The sequence below is a fragment of the Euphorbia lathyris genome, chromosome 8 (genome assembly GCF_963576675.1).
Source record: "Euphorbia lathyris chromosome 8, ddEupLath1.1, whole genome shotgun sequence".
Classification (NCBI taxonomy): domain Eukaryota; kingdom Viridiplantae; phylum Streptophyta; class Magnoliopsida; order Malpighiales; family Euphorbiaceae; genus Euphorbia; species Euphorbia lathyris.
The window spans coordinates 11,890,301-11,913,700 of record NC_088917.1 but is presented as its reverse complement, the minus strand read 5'-3'; the positions used below and the strand labels follow the sequence as shown (position 1 = coordinate 11,913,700).

General features: G+C 33.9%; 1 protein-coding gene across 1 annotated transcript; it reads right to left on the bottom strand.

Annotated features, from left to right (window-relative positions):
• Window positions 1-19,717: 19,717 nt before the first annotated feature.
• Window positions 19,718-21,540, bottom strand: LOC136202127 (uncharacterized protein At2g39795, mitochondrial). The gene is made up of 3 exons (XM_065992617.1): window positions 21,165-21,540; window positions 20,763-21,091; window positions 19,718-19,893 (listed from the first exon to the last, which is right to left on the bottom strand). Exons 1-3 carry the CDS (start codon window positions 21,414-21,416, stop codon window positions 19,734-19,736), a joined length of 741 nt encoding a protein of 246 aa, XP_065848689.1. The 5' UTR covers window positions 21,417-21,540; the 3' UTR covers window positions 19,718-19,733.
• Window positions 21,541-23,400: the final 1,860 nt, after the last annotated feature.

The following is a 23,400-nucleotide window of genomic DNA, read 5'->3' as shown; positions in this document are numbered from 1 at the left end:
AGCAAAGAGATAAAAACACATTTGTAACTACATAAATCCCATAACATAGGACTATATATAGTATACAACAAAGTACACACTTTAAATTGAGTGGTGTGTATTCCAAGGCCAAATTGATTTTGTCTACCCATAATTGAGGCAAGTAAGCAATAGGCACTTCTTAGCACTTAGTAGTAGTTGAAGTTGAACTACTTACTTACTCTTCATATGTTATTCCATTCATGGGCAGGCAATAAGTGATTGATATGTACATTTGGTAGGGACATATAATACATAATGACATAACATTAGAGTCTTATGGAAATGGACAAAAAAAAGCATAGTGGAGTTTCAATCAAAAGTCCAAGTGTGTGATTTAAAGTAAACCTAACAAACAAACAATATCTTAACTTAGGCCACAAGTGATAAATTATTCTCACTTGTCTTTTTGAGAGAAAATGATGTCAATTAATTCATTTCAAACTTATATTTTGGGACCAATCAATGCTAGTAAAGAAAATAATTTTTTTTTGGAATAATACTTTTTTTTTTCTAAAGAAATTTTATTTAACCAGTATTTTAAAACTCGATTCAGACAACCACCTGGATAGAAATTTTTAGACCACCATTTCGATTTTTTCAAATCGGGTCGTATAAATTGATTTATCGAATTTTGACCGTTCCAAAGTAGATCCAGATGACCTTAGAACGACCCTTTTAAAAGAACTAGCTCTTGAATTTTATGGCAATTTTTTCAATTTGAAATAAAATATTAAATAATTAAAAATTAAAAATATTGAATGTTATTTTTAAAAACATTAATGTTATTTTTTTTTAAATACGGATCTAGCCCAATGGGAATTCCAACCAGGTTGGCATCCCCGAAAAGGCAAAGAACCAAATATATAAATGAAGAGATGAAAAAAGTATGAAACCATTACAAAAAATGTTTTAAGAAAATCTAAACATATACCTACCAAGGGCATTATCTCTAGCAAGAAGGGAGCAGAAGTCTGGAAGGGTATTCCACATTTGTAAATCTGAGGCCAGACGTCCGTAATTAGCAAGAGCGTCCGCCACTTGATTTCCCTCACTGAACATTAATGTTATTTTGTTGGCACGTTTTTAATTTTAAAAACATTAATATAATAAATATTAGTATATATATGTTTTTTACTCTTAAATATTTTATATTATTGTTTTTATATGGTATAATTCATATTTTAATTGTATTTATATAATAGTTTATTTACTAAAAAATTTAAAATAATGCAAAAATATAAATTTGATTAATTTCTGATTCTCCAGAGACCCTTTCAACTCGACTAGAGGCTAACATCTTTTACAACATTATTTTTAACTAAAACTCAGCTATATTTTTTTCGGAACTTAGTGTTTATGTTTGAATTGTCAGAAGATATGTAAAATTGGTGATTTAGTGTAAATAATTCGGTGATTTAGTGTCAGATTCTCCTATCATTAATAAAATTGCAGTAACTATTGAACAATTAAAATCGGTGTTTGAAATACGAGTGTCGGGTGTCATTTGTATTAGATATTGACATCTGAGATTAAACTGTTGATTCAATCATTTTATTTTTGAAACATGATACAGTAAAACCTCTATATAGGAATACTCTATATAAGAATAGCCTCCAATTTGTTATAAAAAATTTTGGTCCCAACTTGGGCCGGTTATAAATAAGAATAACCTCCCAAATGTTAATTGTTATACATAATCCAAGTCCCACCTTTAAAAACTATACCTCTATATAGGAATAATTATGTAAATAATGTATATATGTATTAAGGATTTAAACAAAATTTATTAAAAAATTTAAAAATTATTGAGATTAAATATGAGTTGGCACACAAATTTCAACTTTAACTATAAATTCTTACCATTTTCCCATAAAACTCTTTTCTTTATGTATTGGAAACTAAACTCAAAACTCTTCCAATTCTTTAGGTATTGGAAATAAAACTCGTAGACTTGATATGCTAAACATTAATTTGTTTTATTAAACTAAACTCAAAACTCTTCCAATTAGAGAGTTCTTATTGTTGTTAAATTTATAAACTTTAAGTGTTGATTTTTTTTTTTGGTACCAAACTCTATATAAGAATAACCTCCCAATTATTATACAAATTATCCGGTCCCAAACGTATTCCTATATAGAGGTTTTACTGTAGTTTGAATACCCATTTTATACGCTTTCTTGATAACTCAAATATGAAGAGTAGACCTATTTTTTAATTTGACCTTACTTAACATTTTTTCCTAAAAAACAACATTATTCTAATCTAGTACTATAAAATAAAAGTAATGTAGGAAAAGAGATTTAAATAGATTTCATATATATTATTGTCAAATTGATCCACTAACTAATTGAATATTAATATATTTTTTCTTTTAGCTTGAAAGATTGAGTTAGACTAATCATGGTTACCTCCATATTTTAGTAACTAAATTCATCTTTAATCCAAAGAAAAATTATTAGTTTAGTTTAACTATTAATACCTATTTAAGTGCATGTTTGGTCCCTTTTTTGGCATGTTGTTATATTTTGCTTCAAATACTAAAGGGTGTTTGGTAGCTCATTTTCATGCTTCTGTTTGCCTTTTCGTTTCAAAAAAAGAGAATTTTAGGTGTTTGGTTAGTGACCTCTTATTTGCTTTTTACATTTGAAAAGTAACTTTTTACAAAAACAGAGAATCTCTGCTTTTTTGAAAAGCAGTTTTTTCCAACAACAATCATCAAACTGTAACAATAAACAGCAAACAATAATAGCAAACAGTATATAAAACAAACGGGTCCTAAGTGTCAGTTTGATTTCATTTTTCGGAGCTACTTTTTGCATTTCAATTCCAAACAAAAAACAAAAAAATTGTTTAGCGAGAATTGAACAAAACAACTTTTATAAAAAAAAAAAAAACTAATATCTACTATCTATAAGAAAATAGTAAACAAAAAACCCGCAATCTTTGAATCATACAGATACTAAATAGCAATAATTAGACTAAATAAACCCTAAATATTCCTCACTAGGCCTATGAAAAAGAGAACCAAATGAACATATGTACTCTGTAAATAAGATCGTAAATGAATCGATTCGCTCATGAGAGGCTCGACGTTCGGCTCGATTTATAAACGAGTCGAGCTTGAGCACAGAGAAAGTCGACTCAAAAGCTCGCAAGCAGGCTGAGTTATAAGTTTATGAATAAGTTCGATTATAATGTTTATGAACAGACTCGTGAGCAGGTTTGGTTTGATTGTTTTTTAATAATATTATTTCTATAAAAGGCAAAATGTGAAACTATGTAGTTTTGTAGGTTTCAAAACTATGTAGTTTTTTTGTTAAAGAAATATAAAATGAGCATAATTAATAAGGGGTGGTTTGTTTACTCCATTTTCACTACATATTTGTCTCTTCATTTTAAAAATGAGAGTTTTAGATGTTTGGTTAGAGAAGTCATGTTTGTCATGTTTGTCTTTTATACGTGAAAAAATAGCTTTTTATAAAAGAATAGAATCTATACTTTTTGGAAAAACAGTTTTTTCGAACATCAAACACCAAGTAAACCAAACGGGTCCTAAAAATGAGTTGTTTGCGATCAAGACAGAATTAACGAATTGCTCGTGAGTAAATAAACGAACTCCTCTGAAACAGCTCACGAATAAAATGTTGAACTCAACTTCAAATTCAAACCCGTCAAAACATGTCAAAACTCGGCACCCCGGTCTACTGTAGAAGTTCTCCAGTTACAGTCCTACGCGGACCCCACATATCTCACAAGATTCACTTGTTGAAAATATAAGACATTTTCTTAGCACATTGAGAGTGAACAAAAACCTTTTCTCTCCCATGGAATCCTCAGCTACCAAAGCTTCAACTCCATTTCACAACTCAGAACCACAAAAACAACAGAATATCCAAACCGATTTCGATTTGAATCGAGAGCTTAACCTCATCGATTCCTTCAATTCAAATTCCTCATCATCCGATACTCAAATCGCCGAACAAAGAGTGTTTTCCTGCAACTACTGCCGGAGAAAATTCTACAGCTCGCAAGCTCTCGGCGGCCATCAAAATGCGCACAAAAGAGAGAGAACTCTCGCTAAAAATCGACAGAAGATCAGAAATTACTATTCCAGCATCGCTTCTCTTCCTCTCCACGGCCGATCTCTCGGAATTCAAGTTCATTCACTGATTCATAAGCCTCGCCATGGATTTTCCCCTAATCGATTCGGTAATTTTGTTTGCTGGTCGTCTAAGCCTGCTGTCGGAAAGCTGCCGATGTCCGGCGGCGTTGGGAGGAGGTTCGATGTGGAGGCGGCGGAGCAAGGGTTTGGTAGTTATAGTTTAATGAGTAAGAAGGAAGATGAACATCATCAGTTGCAGAAAATTGATTTGTCTCTGAAGCTGTAAATGGAATTTGATTTCTTCTTCTTCATCTGTTCTTGTTGATTTTCTGATTAGTGATTTTTTTTTTTTTTTTGAAAATCTTGTTGATTAATTAATTAGTTATATGTAAATTATGTGATTATAGAGTGCTAAGTTAGATTAGAATCTGTTTTCTGAGGTGAATTTTGTTGATTTAAGTATTCACATATATACTATTTTGATTTATCAATATGGTGAGTAATTAGGAGTTTTATTCGAGCCAACCCGAGCTGAGCTTTGACTTGCTCATGTTCGGCTTGTCAAACAATTATCGAGTTCGAATTTGAACTCAATATTTTATTCGTGAGCTGCTTGCAAGCTACTTGCGAGTTTCTTTACGAGTTGTTAGTTAATTCTGCTTATAAACTTAACTCGCAAACTGTTCGTTAAGTTAATTTAATACAAAAACGTTCAATTTTGAAACCTACAAAACTAGTTTACAAATAATACTATGTTGTTTTACCTTTTACATTTTATAGAAATGCTATTATAAAAAAATAATCGAACTAAACTTGCTCATGAGCGTGTTTAATGAATATTATAACCGGGTTTATTCATGAGCTTGTTCATGATGTATAATCAAGCATATTCGTGAGCTTTCGAGTCGAGTTTTTCCGTATTCAGCTCGATTCATTTATAAATCGAGATGAATACGGTGAAACTCTTATTGAATCGAATGTCAAATCGTTTATGAACGGATCGATTCATTTACAGTCATATCCTTAAATGATGTTTAAGGTTAGAATTTTATGTACGGAGAAAACAGTTATCGAAAGAGTTTTATTTTCTAATGAAAACCTTTCTCGAGATGAACTAGATAAGCAAATGATAAGGTGAAATACCAAAAAGGATGTACAATTGACAAGGTTTTATGAGAAAATTGGTCTAATAATTGTTTATTAGTTCTATTCGATTCGGTTCTCAATATTTTTTCGGTTGTTCGATTCGATTCAGTTTTTCAAATAATCCATGTAAAAATCTTAATTGTAAATTAAAAATATCAAAATAAGTTATCGTATTACATAATATATATCTTATATATTACTATCTCTATTTCATATTACATGTCTTTCTAGAGACTCTTTTTTGTTTCATTATACATATCATTTTATATGATCAATATACGTTAAGTCATCTTTTTTCCTGTTATAAAACGTGGGTTTATGAAAATTAATTAGAATAATGCACTTATATAGAATAAATAAATAGTAGAATCAATAAATAAGGAGGCAACAATGTTTTTTTTTTCTAATATCCTTAATTTCGATACAACTATCTAAAACGACATGTAATATAAAAACGGATATATGATATAAATCTTAAACTTTATTTTGACTCGTTACAAAAATCATTTTTTTAGGGAAAAGGGCTTCTATTCATATTCAGAAAATGTGGCATCATTACAGATCAAACTCCAAGCAATATTGGGGGCATCCTCAATCAAGTAAACGAGATTCGTTAGTCTCTTAGCCCATTTTGTAATGGCGTCAGCCACCGAATTACAGGCTCTAGGTATATGCATAAAAGAACAACTATTGAAACTTAGAGCTACTATAGATATGTCAGCATAAAGCTCCTGGATTGTGGCTTTGCTGCCATCATTATTGACTCTGACTTGAAAACTGTCATTGATACAATTAACTCAGATTCATTCCCAAACACGTTAAGAAGAGAGAATTGTGATATTATATTTATAGATGATTTATTATTTTTATAGCCAAAGTTAATATGGTATACATTAAATGGTATAAAAATGATAATTATATTAATAAAGTATCTTTATAAATCATATTATGAGAAATTAACAACCTTATTTATTGTGAAATGATATTCCCACATTTGAAAGAAATGGACATGGATAGCATAAATTACACCCAAACATCATATGAGAATAGAGTATGTTTAAGAATTGTCTACAAAAGAGTAACATAAAATCTTGGATATCATGACAAATAAGAATAGGGAAGATTTTTTTGATTATTCACAAGAAATAATAGAAATTAAAATTAATAGATTGATAAAAAAAAAAAAAAAAGATAGTAATAGAAATTTAGTGGTGAACAAAATTGTACCCTAACGGATGAAATTGCAGGGTTCAAGTACGGAGAAATCATCCCTCTTAAGGATGATTCTCGACAACTAAAGGTACGATAACACCATATGCATTGTAGATGTTTACCTTCCGCCTATAGTGGAGAGGATAAACTTCAAATCAAAATGGAACTTTTATTGTAATTAATCTAATTTTTCATCTGCTAGGAGAACAGATTGTACCCTAACATATGAAATTACAGGGTTGTCGTAAAACTAAATCACCCCTTTTAAGAATGGTTCCCAATAACTGAAGATACGATAACTTATATAGCCCCTTTGCCTCTGCCTCCACCTCCCTAATAGTGGGTTGTATGGGTGAGATTAGTTTGTTCCAATCCGATGATTTAAAAATTTCTAGAATTGAATCTAATTAGAGTATGTTAGATATGGTATCAATAAAAAAAGAATAGAAATAAAGATGTAATACTAGTTGATGTCTTCCTTTCTGAAATGTAACCTTCAATCGTCTCCGATGACTAGAAAGGAAAACAATCGTTAGAAAAAGGACATGAGTTCTGGCGAACTGTCTCTGATGCTAAAGTCATCTAAGTACTTGAGGAAGTACAAAGGTAACTTGAAAGCAGTTGAATAAGAAAGAGAGTATTTATAATTACGTACATGTAGCTCTGATTCTCAAGCTATTTATAGGCAATCAAGTGTGTACCTGGACACGTGGTAACATTTGATTGGTCTTCGGACCATATCTTTTTGTTCGTGCTAAATGTGAATTGGGGAGCGTGCCTTTAGGATCCAGAGTGGCCATTGGTCCACGTGTCCCTTGAGGCAGCTCCCAAGGAAGCTTTATTCATCTTTCTAGTATCTAAATATACGCAGCCATGGGCTTGGGCCCTAATATTAAATTGAGGCCTAAGTCGAAGTCCAAATGTTCAAAGCCCATTCAATTACTACCGTATCAGATGTCCCTCTAGTTTCTTCATAAAGCTCTTTAGGGCTTCATCGATCAGAGCCTTTGAATAGACAAGTCTGACCTTGATGATGTCACATTCTTATCATTAAACAATCATTTTCCTCAGGCCAACCATTATTACCAGATGCCTCGGTTAAACCAAGAATAAGAAAAGTCTCTAGACATTTCGTCCTTCTTAGCTCTCTATAAATTGAAGAAAAGGATAAACTCCTCATTTCCTCTGCCTCTTGCTTTCGCGAATCTGCCATTGTTTAAACTTGTAAGTTCTTGTGCTCTCTTCCTTTTTTGTATAAATTTCTTCATTTTCTTCATTTAAATGGCTCCCCAATCCTAAAAAAATGTCACTAAGAAGGCTCGTGCTAAAAAACCTGTCAATACTGAAAAGATTAAAAAGGCTCGCAAGATAAATCTCAGAGTTTCCGACCAACCTTCAACTTTGAGTGCCTTTTGACTTAGGACCATTGAAGAACAAAATGGTTGGCTTCACTGAATGACTGTTTCTCTTCCTAAAGATAGTAAAAGGGCTCATCTTCCCCCCTCCACCACCAAATTAGGATTATTCACCCAGTATTTGGAATGGAAGATGAGGTTTCCTCTGCCCGCAGGTGTTGTGGCTGTTGTAAATGAATTTGGTCTTTGTCCTTGTCAAATTACTCCAAATGCCTGACTGGAGTTTCTCAGTTTTGACAAAGTTTGTAATGACCTTGACATTGAGTTGACTGATCCCATATTTTGGAGTTTCTCTCATCCCATGAAGAAACCAAATGAAGACATGATCTACTGGACAATTACTCCCCGAAGGCGACCCTTCTTGACCAAAAATTACAAAGTTTGAAAGACTTCAAACCGAAGTGATTCTAGGTAAAATTGAATGGAGTTGACCCAAACAATCCTCATGTTCGGAAGTTTCCCTACGCCACCATATAGAATGAAAATCCCATGGAAAAAACTTCATTGAAACCTAAAAGAGCGTTAAGCCCTGAAGAAGTAGTGGGTGCCAAACGGATCAACGCCTATACACTTCAATATGAGTACCAAGACATGATAAATGTAATCTGAACTGAGCAGTATACATGATTTTTTAGTATAACCAAGGAAATTGCGTACCCAGGGTCTAGTCGGTTTACTACCATAGAAGGTAGAATTACTTTCATTCTTTTGATTTATGTTTTTCCTTCTTTGACGCATGTAATTCTGATCAATGTCTACTCTTCATGACCAAATCATAGCTCGCCTTAAGCAATTGAAGGCTGAAAAAGCAGCAGAGGATGCAACAGCAAAGGGTTCATCTAGTTCAGTCATAGCCAAAGTACTAGATGTTTCCTCCGAAGTGCCAAATGTAACTGTCGAAGCCCAAATATCCAAAACTCCATATTCTATTGAAACTCAACCATCCAAGGATCCAGAGGTGCAAATGAACCTGGAAACTTCCTCTATAGCCAACCTTGTATCCACACCTCTTCCTTCAGGTCCTACCGAAGACGCTGAATCTCTTCCATTCGACTCCTCCATCCCTTTGAACAATGTTGTCGTTTCTGCCAAAGGATTCTTCACTGGGAAAATTTGGAGATACTGGAACCTTCAAAATGAAAAATTGACTAAAAATATAGTAATATATCTAATGTCTTTTTTCACCTGAACTTGCCAAAACTGTTCAAATTGCTACCTCAACTTCAAGTGAAAGTTCGAAAGGGCTTGAAAAAGCCAAGCTCAAAGGTAAACTCCCAGATAAACCTTTCAGCGTAAAGACTATTCTGATTCAGATATATCTGATACTGAAGGAGCGCTATGAATGGAAGAAATGAACCAACATTTAAGTCAAAACTATCATTTGAAGAGGATCCAAAATCTAATCTCCAAAGACTCTCATTTCGCAGGAAAATGCCCCAAGCCCATTGAAGTGATAGACCTGAAGGAGCCTGTTACCAAGAAGCTTAAATTGTACAAGGAAGAGAGGGCCTAAAAAAAAGACAAACCAAAATTACTCTCTAGCTCCCGGAGTGAATCTGGAGACCATGAATCAAGTTACCAATGAAGTTAGCATGCAAACACTAGAATCATATGCGAAATATGATCAATCTGAGGTATTAATGATATATTTCATAAAAAAGTCGTCACACACCAAGACAAATTCCCTATGCCGCCTAAGCAACCAATTGATGCCTCTGATGCTGAATACCTCAAAGCACTGAGCCCTTCCACTCCTACATTTCAGAAGCCATCTATCACTATTGAAGACATCTATACTCTTACCGACTCTGCTCAGAAGATAAAAATAAAGGCAAAGAAATCACAGAAGAGATTAAGGGCAAGACAACTTTGACTTCAAAAGTTATATCTCAAGAAGATATTGTGAAAACACTTCAAGCTACTACCGATCGTCTATCGTCAATAATGCCTCCATTCCTCAACCAACTCCAATTCCTCCACCTTCTCATATGATCGCCCACTCAGTTGACGAGACCACGATTCTTCTCAACGAGCTTGCCAGCATCAAAAGTTTACTTCTGGATCTCTCAGCAAGGAATTCATACCTACGATGTGGGTGTCGGAAAGATTTCGTTGAGTAAAATACAAATTATTCTCAACGAGCTTGCCAGCATCAGAAGTTTACTTCTGGATCTCTCAGCAAGGAATTTATACCTACGTTGTGGCTGATCCGTGTAGACTAAGGGCGAGCACTCATCGTTTACAACATGGACTACCAGAGTATCTAATCCCGTTCGCTCCCCATACTTTCGCACCCCAGCATCGGTAGGGACCCAGAGAGCTGCCTTCGCTTTTGGTGTTCCTTCATAGATCTTCGGATTTCGTGGAGTAAAATGCAAAGACATATTTTTTGCTATTCAAAATTTCATCTATCTATTATATATATTTAAGTCTCAAATTAACAAATAATACCAATTTTCAATGTTCAATCGTAAAGAAAAAGTCAACTATTTAATCTGTTATCAATAAAATCGATGATACAATTCAATTCAGTCCTAAAGAAAAAGTCGATAGATGCACGAACCTAACCGGATAGGATAAACTTCAAAATGGTAGTGGAATTTTTATTATAAAGTTTAATGGAAGAAAGTGTTGAAAAATGAAATGCAATGATGGATTAAAATATAGTAGATTACTTAGGTTGGGTTAGCATAGTGTTGTTTGTCATTATACGAAATGTCACTTTCACAAACTGATGGCAAAATCTAGAGAAGATTTTCTTGTATTTTTTATTTCTTTTTTTGTATTTAATATAATAATGAGATAGTGAGCTTTCGTTTTGCATTTTGCATCACATTTAATTTAGTTTCCGTATGCTTTTGTTATAATTATTACTTTAATGAAACAATCTTAACTTTCCTAATTAGGAAATAGACAGTTCGAATTAGAGTTGTTCATGGGTTGGGTCGGGTCGGGTCGGACCTAACCAGGTTTTATATCTAATAACTGTGTCTAAGCCCAATCCAGCCCACACTATATTTATATCAGACTCGAACTGGGTGGGACTAGATTAAAAAGCTAATTCCCAAACCTGGTCCGGTCCGGCCCATCCATCCTATATATTTATATTAAAAGTTTCTAGATCTAACTTAAAATTAAATTGTTATTATAAATAATAAAAATTTACATATTAAAGTATTATTATAAATAAGAAAAATGTAACAACATATATTTATAAACCATAATTTATATATAAGAGTTTGCAAGCACGTAATTTTGTTTTCCAACAGATCAATCCACTTACTATATAAAAAAACCCAATCTACTGTAATTTAAAAAACTATTAAGGATCTATAAATTTTATATAGTAAGGGCGTGGAAATGGAATAGTTAAAACTAATATTATAAATATAAATAAAATACTAAATGTAATTAAATTATATAGAATTATTTTATATCTCAGGCCGGGCCGGACTAGATTTGGATTTTGAAATAAATCCCAAACCCAGCCCATTTTAAGTTTGAGCTTTTGCGGGTTCGAGCTGCGCGGACTAAATACTAAATATGCATGTCCAAGCTCAACCCACAAAAGACAGGTTTGGACTGGCTGGGTGGGCCAACGGGCTCGTGAACATGTCTAGTTCGAATTAAATGGTTTTGAGAGTAATTTAGTTAATAACTAGTTTTTGACTTGTACGATGCACAGATTCATCTTGGCATATAAATATTAAAAAAAAATTATAATTTAATTATTAAAATTAATGACAGATATTATCTAAATTAAATTTTATTATTTTATTTTTACATTTACTTTAAATAATCATTTTATAAATAAATATAATAATGGAATTAAAATTAACATATTATATTATATTATATTTTTTATCAGTAAAAACTGAGGAAGTGACACCTCAACTCTATCGTTACTGTTTTATATTATATATAGATGGTAATATTCTTTAAAAGTGAGCGAATTTCGATGGTATCCGAAAACCGGATATATATTGTTAGGTCTGGTCTGACTTTTATGGATATGTTGGCATTGGTTGCATGGAATGTTAGTGTGAACTCCAATGATAAAATTAGTAAGTTCAGAAATACAAAAGAAGATTAATAATGAATCATCGTGAAAAAGAATTACCCTTTATATGGGTTAATTACAAAAATGGATCAAATAGGAGACTTATTTACATATTTAATCCATTTACTCAACCTACTACATATCTAGACTGATTTTATGTGACATTCCCATAATACCCTCAATATTTACGCGCGGCTGTCTTCCTCCCGTCTGACTTCGCAGAGGTTAGCATATGCGAACCCTGCGAAGCTAAATATGCGAAGCCTGCGAAGTTAATGTTTAGTTTAGTTGATGATTTTAGTTAGCATATGCGAAGCTAATGTTTGGTTTAGTTGATGATTTTAATTAGCATATGTGAAGCCTGCGAAGCGAATGTTTGGTTTAGTTGATGATTTTAGCTAGCATATGCGAAGTCTGGATGTGTTTTTAACAAAATTCGTTAAGTGGTATATAACAAAAAATGACAAAGAACAACGGATTCTAACATTATTTAACAAAAAAATCAGAACATAAATGAATACACCAACAATAATTCAGTGAGATTTATAGAATTAGGCATTTTCTCTGCGTTTCCCAATCTTCCGCCTCACGGAACGAGGTTGTCGTTCGCTCTAAAATCACCCTCCTTCTTCCCTTTTCTCTGTTCTTTACCTTATTCCTCGTATTTTCTCTCACTGTTCACCTTCTTCTACCGTCTGTTCGCATTCTTCCTCTTATTTGCTCTCACTGTTCACCTTCTCTCACCGTCGTTCGTCCTAAAATCGCCCTCTCGTTTTTTCTCTACCGCCGTTCGCTTCCCTTTCTCTCACCGGAGTAGGAGTTGCTGGAGAACGTCGTCAAACAACAACGGATTTTGCAGGTTAGATCCCTGTGGAAGGAGGAGAAGCCATTTTGGGTGAAGAGGAAACCGTAAGGAAGAGGAAGATGAAGAGGAAAGATTGGGGGTATTATGAGAAAGTCACAAAAAAACAGTCTAGATATGTAATAGTTGAGTAAATGGGTTAAATATGTAAATGAGCTTCCAATTTGACCTAGTTTTGTAATTTGCCCCCCTTTATATAGAAACACGTGATTAGTGAAAGTACGAATTTGCCCCTAGATTTGGCAATAAAATAAGTGAAACAGTTTAAGCCCTAAATCTGCTTCCCTAATGGGCTTTCTTTTGGAATGAAATTGGCCTAAATCTGCTTCTCTCTCTCTCTCCTTGAATTCAGAAATTATTCAGTCCCGCCTTTAGTTAGTCATGGTCGAATTGCTTACATATAGGATGAATTTGAGGTGCCATGAATAATTGAAAGTATGGTTCCCAAGTAAGGTGAGTTTTGCATTGAAAGGCTAATTGATTCTCAAATTTAGATTTTAACGTCGGTCGACCTTAAAGTACAAATGGTAGTTGATGAAATGTCGTGTTTATCTCACGCACCAACGGTAGACATTTTGTATTTTAGGGAAGAGCCGATGGATTTTGGAAGACAGATTCTAAGTTTGACTTTTTTGTTTTCTTCCGAGCTTTAACTTTGAAATTTTGAGGCGAAGTTTAACTGAATCAAACCTATAACTCGAGGTAAACAGTACTACGTCATAGAGGTTGGAAAAAATTATGCTCACATACGTGTTATTGAAATTTATTGCTTTGTATGAGTACGTTCCTTATTCTTAATCTATTTATGATGAGCTTTAGAAAATGATGAATTTCTCTTTGGTGGAGTACAAAAGATAATGGGAAACGTAATATTTTGGTCTAGGTAGAAGGAAGGAAAATGAGGGCCTTGGTTTCCAGGATTTGCATGAGTTTAATGTTTCTTTATTGGAAAATCAAAGTTGGAAGTTCATAAATCATCAACATCATGTTATATGTCGGATCTTTAAAGCTAAATGTTATCCGCGTGATTCTTTCCTTTCATCCAATTAGATATCAATCCTAGTTTTGTTTGAAGGATTGTGTGGTATGCTAGCTAGAGATGTCATTTCTTTAGGGTTGAGATGGGGGATAGCGAATGAAGACTCGACTAGGGTTTGGTTGGGTTCGTGGCTTATTAAGGATAATGGTTTAAGACTTACATCAGCTTGCTATGCAGATCTTGAAAATAATTTGGTTTTAGATTTTAGTGTCCCTAATTCTCAGATTTCAAATAGGGGTAAGTTGATTTGTTCCATTTGGATGAAGATAATGGTGTGACTAATATGTTGCTTCCAAGGCTTTATTCAAATGATAAGCTCGTATGGCACTTTACTAAAGATGGTAACTACTCCTCTAATTCTAGCTATCGTCTTCTAAAAGATCATCGTGCGCATAGTTGGATGGCGGAAGGGTAGAAAAATTATGGGATCTCTTCATTGCTCCGCAGATTAAAATGTTTTTGTGGAAGCGTTGTGCTAAGTGCTTGCCTACTCTAAATTCTAAGCATGTGAATGTGCCTATTGGATAAATGTTTTTGTGGAAGCGTTGTTCTAGGTGCTTGCCTATTAGAGTTTGTCTAAATTCTAAGCATGTGAATGTGCCTATTGGGTATGTCATGTATAGTGTTGATGTAAAACATGAATGACAACTGAATGCAATTTTTCTAGCTCTCCATTTGTGTGCTTTTAGCAATAGTCACTTGGCTAGGAACATTGCCTCAATTCTCTAGGCTATTTGGAAGCAATGTAACAAACTCTGTTGGCAAGGTTCGTGCAGTGATCCTGGGATGACTCTTAATCTAGCCCACAGTTCATTAGAAACTGAAAACTGCCAAACTCTGGGCTTCTTTAATTAAAATTGTTTCTACTTCTATACTGACATAGAGGTCTATTCAGCACTAGATTACTCCTGAGACGGGGTGGATAAAATGTAACATTGACCCTTCTATCTTCAAAGGGGATGTTACTGATGTCCGTGCGGTTTCTAGAGGAGATAATGGCAGGTTTCTTTACTGTTGTAGCTCAATTACAATGGGTATTTTAGATGTGAAGATGGTGAAGGTGCTTGCTTTAAGGTCATTTTGTTCCTATATTAGCGAATTTGACTGTTGATGTTATTACTAGACATGTCTTTACAATGTTAATATTTTTTATTTCTTTCTCCATTCTTTTTTGGTTTTGTGTAAGGATGTTACTTTAAGTTTTTAATTAAGTTTGCTCTTTTTATTAAAAAAAATAAATGGTTGTGGATAAGATCCAAATTTGCCCTATCATTTTTGGACAAGTGTACCCTAACATTTCTAATAAAAATCAATTCTACTCCTACCTATTCAAAAATTTGAATGATTTGGTGTATAACCGTTATTTTACTATCACATCTGGCTTTTCAAACAAATTTATCGATAAACTTAAGCAATTTTGTTTTTATTGGCATGTTGTTTGTAGCTGTATTAATAACATGTTAATTTTTCACATTTTAACATGTTAATTTTTCACATTAGTGACACAATAAGAGTATCTTCAATGCAAGGTACTTGGAAGGGTGCTCGATGACATGTAGAGTGCTTGAAAGAATATCTTGAATCGGAGTAACAAAAGTTGCTTAAATGATTGTGGCAATGTTGTCCATTTTTGGCACCCCTTTGGCACTCTTACTTTTTCTTTTTTTTAATTATAAAAAAATAATAATTTAGTTGCCTATTATTTGTGAAACTCATGACAATATTTATTATTAAAATAAATTATATATAAAATAATGATTTTTGGAACCAAGTGTCAACTTTTAGAATTGCTTAACATCGGAAACTTTTTTTTTAAAGATGATATGGATGAGAGAGAAAATAAAATAATATATTTTGAGATAATGTGTTAAGTTTTAGCAACTTTGAATCGTGCTTGCATTAGAGATGCTCTAAGAATTTTAGACATAATTAATGTTTGAAAAGTTTGATAATTAAATAACTAAATAACAATAAATCAAATTGTTCAAACAAATTTTCTACTAATAAAGTTGATTTTATTTGAAAACATTAAAAATAAATTTTTTATTATTTCATATTTACTTAATAGAAAAATTGATAAAACCAAATTTAGACCCTATCCTAAATGAATAAGATATTATCTTTTCTTGTTTCATACTCCCTCCATTCTCAAATAAGTGTCGTTTTAGATAATTGTTTTTGTTCTTTTTTAAGTGTCGTTTTCGTTTTTCAATAAACTTTAGTATAGTTTTTTGGTCTAAGCATTTAAATTTTGTCTTGATTTATGTGTGTTTTAAGCTTTCAAAGTTTTTTCTCCAACCATTATAGGAGAGAGAATTTTTATTTAGTTAATCCATGTAAATTTATTAATTTAAGTGCATATTAATTGTGTTTCTTAATTTGTGTGAAAAACTCTAAAACGACACTTATTTGAGAATGGAGGGAGTATAATAAATTTTGGCTAGTCATCCATTAATGCTGAACTACAATTCGATTTATATTTGAATTATTATAGTTATTCATTTTGATTTTAATAATTAGAAACAAATTTGATTTGATTAATAGAAAATTCTAATCCAACTGATGATCACCCTTAACAGTTAGTATTGAACTTTTTAAAAAGTTGCTGCCTGTAATAAGGAGTTAGGATTAGGCAAACTGACCCGAACATGAACAAAGTTTTGAAAAAGTACGAGGAATGAAAGACATGAACAATATTTTATGCAAGTATATCATCCTATGCTTATAGTTTTTTGGTATGAACTGTCCTTCATGCAAAAATAACATCAATTATGACTGTAATCGAGCCAAACCGAACCGAGTTTGGACATGTTCATGCTCAGTTTGTCATAATTGACGAGCTCGGCTCAGCTCTCAAAATCTTATTCATTAGCTGCTTCGCAAGCTTGTTCACGAGCTTTGCTCATGAGAAACTCGTTAATTCTATTCATGAACTTCGCTCGCGAACAATTCATTATTTATGTCCATTTGGAAAAAAAAAATTAACACAGAACTACAAAGTTTTGAAACCTACAAAACTAAGTTATTTTACATTTTCCACTTCATAGAAATATTATTATTAGAAAAATCGAACCAAGCTTACTCACGAGCGTATTCATGAACAATATAATCAAGTTTACTCATAAGCTTGTTCATGAATCTATAACCGAGCATGCTCGCGAGCTTTCAAGCCGAGTTTCGCCGTGCTCAAGCTCGGTTCATTTATAAAGCAAACCAAACACGGTTGAGCTTTTGCCGAACACAACACCGAGCGATTCATTTACAGCCATATTCAAAATCATATATCTCATACAAATTTTAGTATGGAACTGACTGAAACCAGGAAAAAGATTCCAATAATTTTTTCTATCTTCAAACATACTCCATCATTAACGTTGAACATAAGGAAAAGGCACTGCTAAAATGATAGATAACACACTAATGCACTAATTGAATTCTAAATACCAATATAATGAATACCAATATATTCTACAATTTTCTTAAACCTCATTAAATTCATGGTGAAAAACATTATAGATAGGATTCAACATCTAAAATGAATAGCATTGCTCATAAGCAGTGGCGGAACGAGGTTCCTCTAGCCACACTAATCCATTGTGGAAGGGGTTCCAAGCAGCCCTCCGCCTACAAAAAGAGTATGGGGATGCAATCTAGCGTGGCATGGAAGAGAGAGGCATGCACGGAGTCCATTGCAACAGCGACAATCGAATTCACCCTGAAAGGAGTGGTTCCAATCGGACTCTTCACCTAGGAAGAGGGTCGGGGAGTACTACAATTGCTCATTAGCAGTGGCGGAAGGAGGAGGGTTTACAAGGTTCGTCTAGCCGCACGAATCCATCATGGGAGGGGTTGTTCCAAGCAGCCCTCCAACTAGAAAAAGAGTGTGGGGATGCACTCTGGCATGACATGGCAGAGGGGTGCACGGAGTCCATTGCAACCCCGACGATTGAAATTCACCATGGAAGAGGTGGTTCCAAACAGGCTCTCCACCTAGGAAGAGAGTCGGGGAGTACTACAATTCAGTGTTGTTAAAGGCGCAAGGCGCACTAAGGCGCAAGGGGGTCCTGGAGCCTTGGCGCAAGGCGCAACTTAAGGCGCGCGCCCGAGCGACTCGAGGCGCACCAAAAAAAAAAAAAATCATAAATTTATAAAACTAGTCATAAATAATCAAAAACCAACAATAAACCATAAAATGCACTAGTTAAGTTCTAGTTAACTACTAAGACATAATCTAAAACTCATAATTCTAACTTAAAACAACTAATAGTCTTGACTCTAGAAAACTACTAATCTTTAACTTCCCAGTCTTCCTTCCTAATCTTCATCAGAATCATCATCATCATCATCGTCACTTCACTTCCATCATCATATGCTTCTTGAATAAGGTTCTCAATCTCCTCATCATTGTCACCTTCCTCATCAATGTACTCATCATCTACAAAGTCGGGTTCATCATCTATAAGATGCATTTTACCCTTATCTTTCTCCTTAGCCTTAGACCTAACACTTGAACTAGATGCATTTGCAGCATTTTTTACTACTCCTCTAGTTTGATAAGCACTTTCATCCGCTCCCATAGCATCACCAACATGAGCCCATCTCAATCCCTCATTTGGGTGTACTAGATCATCATCACCCGACTCCCCTCCATCCAATCTACCCATCAACCATTCATTGGAGTCATCTATATCTCTTAAAGAAATAGGATCAATACTGTCACGAGTTATGTGCGATGATGTCTGCTATTCTTTTCTTTTCTTTTCTTTTTTGAAGTTAGAAAACCCTAAAATACCCTAAAAAACCTAATATACCCTCAACTCAACCCTAAAATACCCTAAAATACCCTAAAATACCATAAGGAAGCCAAGGCGCGCGCCTTGTGCCTGGCTTGAGGCGCACAAAGGCGCACCAAGGCGCGCGCCTTACTGCCCGCGCCCGCCTTTGGTCACCAGAGGCGCTAAGGCTGGAGCCTTAGCCGAGGCGCGCCTTTAACAACACTGCTACAATTGCACCCGTAAATTTAAGATACTTCCTTCACCATTGCTCATTAATATCATGTGATTATCCCTTCTCTATCCATGATGAAAAGATTATAGATAGGATTCAACATTCAAAGTGAATATTATTGTTCATTAGCAGTGCAGAGAAAGAGAGGAATCTATCCTGAAGGGATGGTTCCAAGCTCCCTTTCCATCTAGGAAGAGAGTCCAAAGGTGCTGCTATCGCACCCCCAAATTTACAACCCTTGCCTCGTCATTGCACATAGGTATCATATTGTTAACCCTTCTCTTTGCCCTACAATTTTCTTAAAGCTCGTTAAATCCGTGATGAAAACGTTATAGTCTTATAGATAGGATTCAACATCCAAAGTGAATATTATTGTTCATTAGCAGAGGCGCATGAAGAGGATGCACCATGAGCGTCCGACCACTGGAATCTACCATGCGAGGGGTGGTTACAAGCACCCTCTCCACCTAGGAAGAGACTCCAGGGGTTTTGCAATTACATCCCCAGATATAGGACCCTCGCTCTACCATTGCACATAAGTATCATATGATTAACCCTTCTCTTTGCCCTACAATTTTCTTAAAGCTCATTAAATTCATGATGAAAACATCATAGATAGGATTCAACATCCAAAGTGAATATTATTGCTCATTAGTTAGAAGTGGTGGAAGGACAGGGTTTACAAGATCCGTTGCCCCTTAGCCACTGAAATCCACCCTGGGATTGCTACACTTTAAAAAGTTCCTATTTCCTAGCACAAATACTGAATTCCAAGTAGCAAAAACTTCCTCAATGAATCAGTAAGGTAAGTAGCTAAACATGGCATAATGCCTAATCTCGTGAAAAGTAAAGAGAAAAGTAGAATTCCTCTATCTTTCAACAAAAGATTTAAGCTTTCCAAACCATTGAATAAGTTCAATTCTATCCTTGTTCATCATATATTCATGCAAAAAACAAGAGAGTTGATCATTTACCCCTCTTTCCTCCAAGAACTCACCAAATCTTTTCTGAAGCTCAGGATTCAAAGCCCTGTAACAACACATATTCAAGGAAAAACCAAGTCAAATACGAGTCAGACAGCTAAAACTAAACTTGCAAATAGGAATGACTATTTCTGACATGATAACACGAAACAAGCCGATTGACATGACATGACATGATTGACACTTTTTTTCTTGCATTTATATCATGTATAAGGGATAAGATACAAACTTATAATTTTGATTATTGGGGAGAACATCCGTATAAAACCGTTCAGTATTAGCACTATTAACGGCAGATTTAATAGAAACCAATTTCCTATAAATCTGGTCCACATCGGCGCCACCTAAAATACAAATTTAGTTATTGGAGGAGAACTGATTCACACTCCATATATAAAACCGTATAATAGGGATGCCAATTTCCAACACGATTTACAGCGACAACACATTTAACATGACCCGTTTAACACAATTATCATTTTTCTGTCATTTACATCATATATAAATCACTGATTATTGTTATTGACACGATAACCCATTTTGATAACTCTACTGTGCAATATTAACACTAAACTTGGTTATACATGGACTAAAGTACAGATAAGGTAGGACAAACATGGAACCAATTAAAGGGAAATGAAATTCTGTTAGATTTGCCATTAATCGAATCTGAAATCGCTCTATCTGCAAAACCTTAGAGCTACATTGTGTGGTTTTATCTCCCCTAATAACCATAATCTATGTTGCACTAGATAGGTACACGAAAAACGTTATTTCCAGACCAGAACACTAATTTTGTACTTTATATATATATGAAACATATACATAACACAACACATTTTAACCCAATAACTCAAATTGATACCCTATCCACAAAAGCACTGATACAAGGGAAATAGGAAACGAAAGCCACACCTGAAACCAGGCCCTGTGCACGGCCTACCGACCGTATCACCACGCCGGAGAAAGTAAACTTTCTGAATTTCCAAACGATCAGGCCAAGCGGAGCAAGCAAACTCCAACGTATCACCCTCATCTCCCTTACAGATATCAACAAGAACACTAATGTGAAGGCGCAAATCTTCTCCAGAACTATCTTCACCCAATCTCGGAACAGTCATATATCCATCAAACATCGTAGCTTCAATTTTAATATCTTCAATGCCATCAAACTTCCTCCTCATCTTCATCCATTGCTCTCCTGGTCGATCTTCAACAAGAAACGAATTGAATTTCGTCACAGGCTACATTATTCCGAGAAATTGGAAGTCAGTGAACGACCTACAGGCCATAGCTAAAAAATTATGAGATGCAAACCTGAAGAGGAGGAGCGTAATCGACGTTGTACTCGATCTCGTGGTGGATCATTCTGAGAATGTTAGATTCGGAGAGGGATTTGGTAGTTGAATAAGGTCTGGATTGGATCAGGAGCGATGAAATGGGTTTTCGAGAGTGGAGATGATGATTGATGTGATTGTAAGGTCTAAATACATGAATCAGGGAATTCAGATTACTGGCGGACGAAGAAGGAAAAAGAATGTGTTGAGCCGTTCGAAGAAACCGAGACATTGAGGAGCTGTTCTTCTTTCGCCGGCGACGAATGAGCCGTTAGGGTTTAGGCTTTAGTCAGATTGATTTGAAGGAAAAAGTCTTGCAGGAAACGACGACGTATCGGAGGCCCAATCCTTTGCTAGACTGTTACATTCTTATTGTTATTGGGCTTATCATTGTTTCTTATGGGAAAGATTTGTGAATGCACCCTGTCAAAGATTTGATGTTCGTGTGAGTGAGTCGTGTTTGCGTGTTTGTATGTATTAATGTATCGATGCTAAATTTAAAAACTTTTCAAAGAGTTGATGTTCGTGTGAGTGAGTCGTGTTTACGTGTTTGTATGTATTAATGTATCGATGCTAAACAGGGTCGGTCCTGACATTTTAGGGGCCCCAGGCGAAATAATAGATAATGGACCTTTAATAAAAAAAAAATTGTACTTAAAAGTCTAAAAATAGAAATTTGGGCCCATTTTAGACCTAAAATATGATATTATTTGGTCAATTTTTAAACCTAATGGATATTATAACTAAATTTATAACTAAAAAAACAGTATATATTCAGTAAAATTAAAAATTTTGGGCCCTTTTTAGTCTTGAGCCCTGGGCGGCCGCACCCCGGACCTATGCCCATGGCCGGCCCTAATGCTAAATTTAATTTTTTTGTGTTATAATCGTGTTAACAAATCAGAGTTGTATTGTTTTCGTGTTATGTTAGCAGGTGAATGCAATCTTACTATCTAATGATGATATTAAAAAGTATAGTCATATTTTAAATTATTTATATTATTTTGAAATTAACATGTAAAATTTAACAATCCAAAAGTTAAATCTAAACATTGCTTAACAAACTCTGCATGTTAATATCATATTGAATTTGTACAATGTATTCATAGATTATGTATAATTTTATTATTTTTATTAGAGATGTCATATAAATATATGAGAAGTATAAATTGTAGAATCACAATTATAATTTTATTACCTCTGTTAATATGACATCGTGAAACTATTAGAGAATATAATAATAATAGTTTTAAATGTTCGTATCATTTTCGAGTTAGCATGTCAATATTAACCTAATTTAAAAAATTTGCATTTGAAGTTTGTATCAATAATTTATATGTTTAATAAAATATGAATCCATTAAATATGCATTGGAATCGTGTTTTGTTATCGGATTGAGTATACAATTATCACATATAACTGAGCATCAATGTAAGTTGCATGTGTTTTTATTTTGATGACAGTACATATGTTCCTCACGAGTATTGATTAGGGTTGTAAATAAACCGGATTGAAGGTAAGGAATGGTTCTTCAATCCTGTCCCTCAATTTATATTTCCATATATAGATTGATAGAGAATCTTCTCCATCCTTACTCTCGGAGTACCCACGGGAATCAAATTGCTCATGAAGATTTTATCTCTTTATTTTTTTTTATTTAAAATATTAAATAAAAATTATATTAGTATACAAGAAAACATTAAATTAATAAGAAATAATCAAACATTTCATTTAACCCTAAAGTGGAATTAAGTAACTTTCGGTTGTAAAAAACATGTCACATGTGTGAATGAATGTGAGTCACACCTACTTGCTTGACATTCATGTCAAGTAGGATAACATGTAAAAATAAATATTAAAATATATAAAATTAAATATAAAGATTTTTTTTTATCTCCATGTACATATTTCATAAAATCTTACAAATTCCAAATTTATATCATGTGATTTTATTAGAGAAAATAGTTTTTCAATGAGTAAACAAATTGGAAATCATCTTTTGCTTCATTTGGCTAAACATGGCATAACACCTAATCTCGACAAAAAAAAAAAAAAAGTAAGCAATAAACATAATTTTTCTTGTAAAATAGTTTTTTCAGTTTTTTTTTCTAGAGAAGAGTAAATTTAGCCTCCATGATAATTTTAGTTTCGAATGTTTATCAAAAGATGCGATTAAAGTTTTTGCTAATAAAAATTTAGGGGGTGTTTGTTTACCT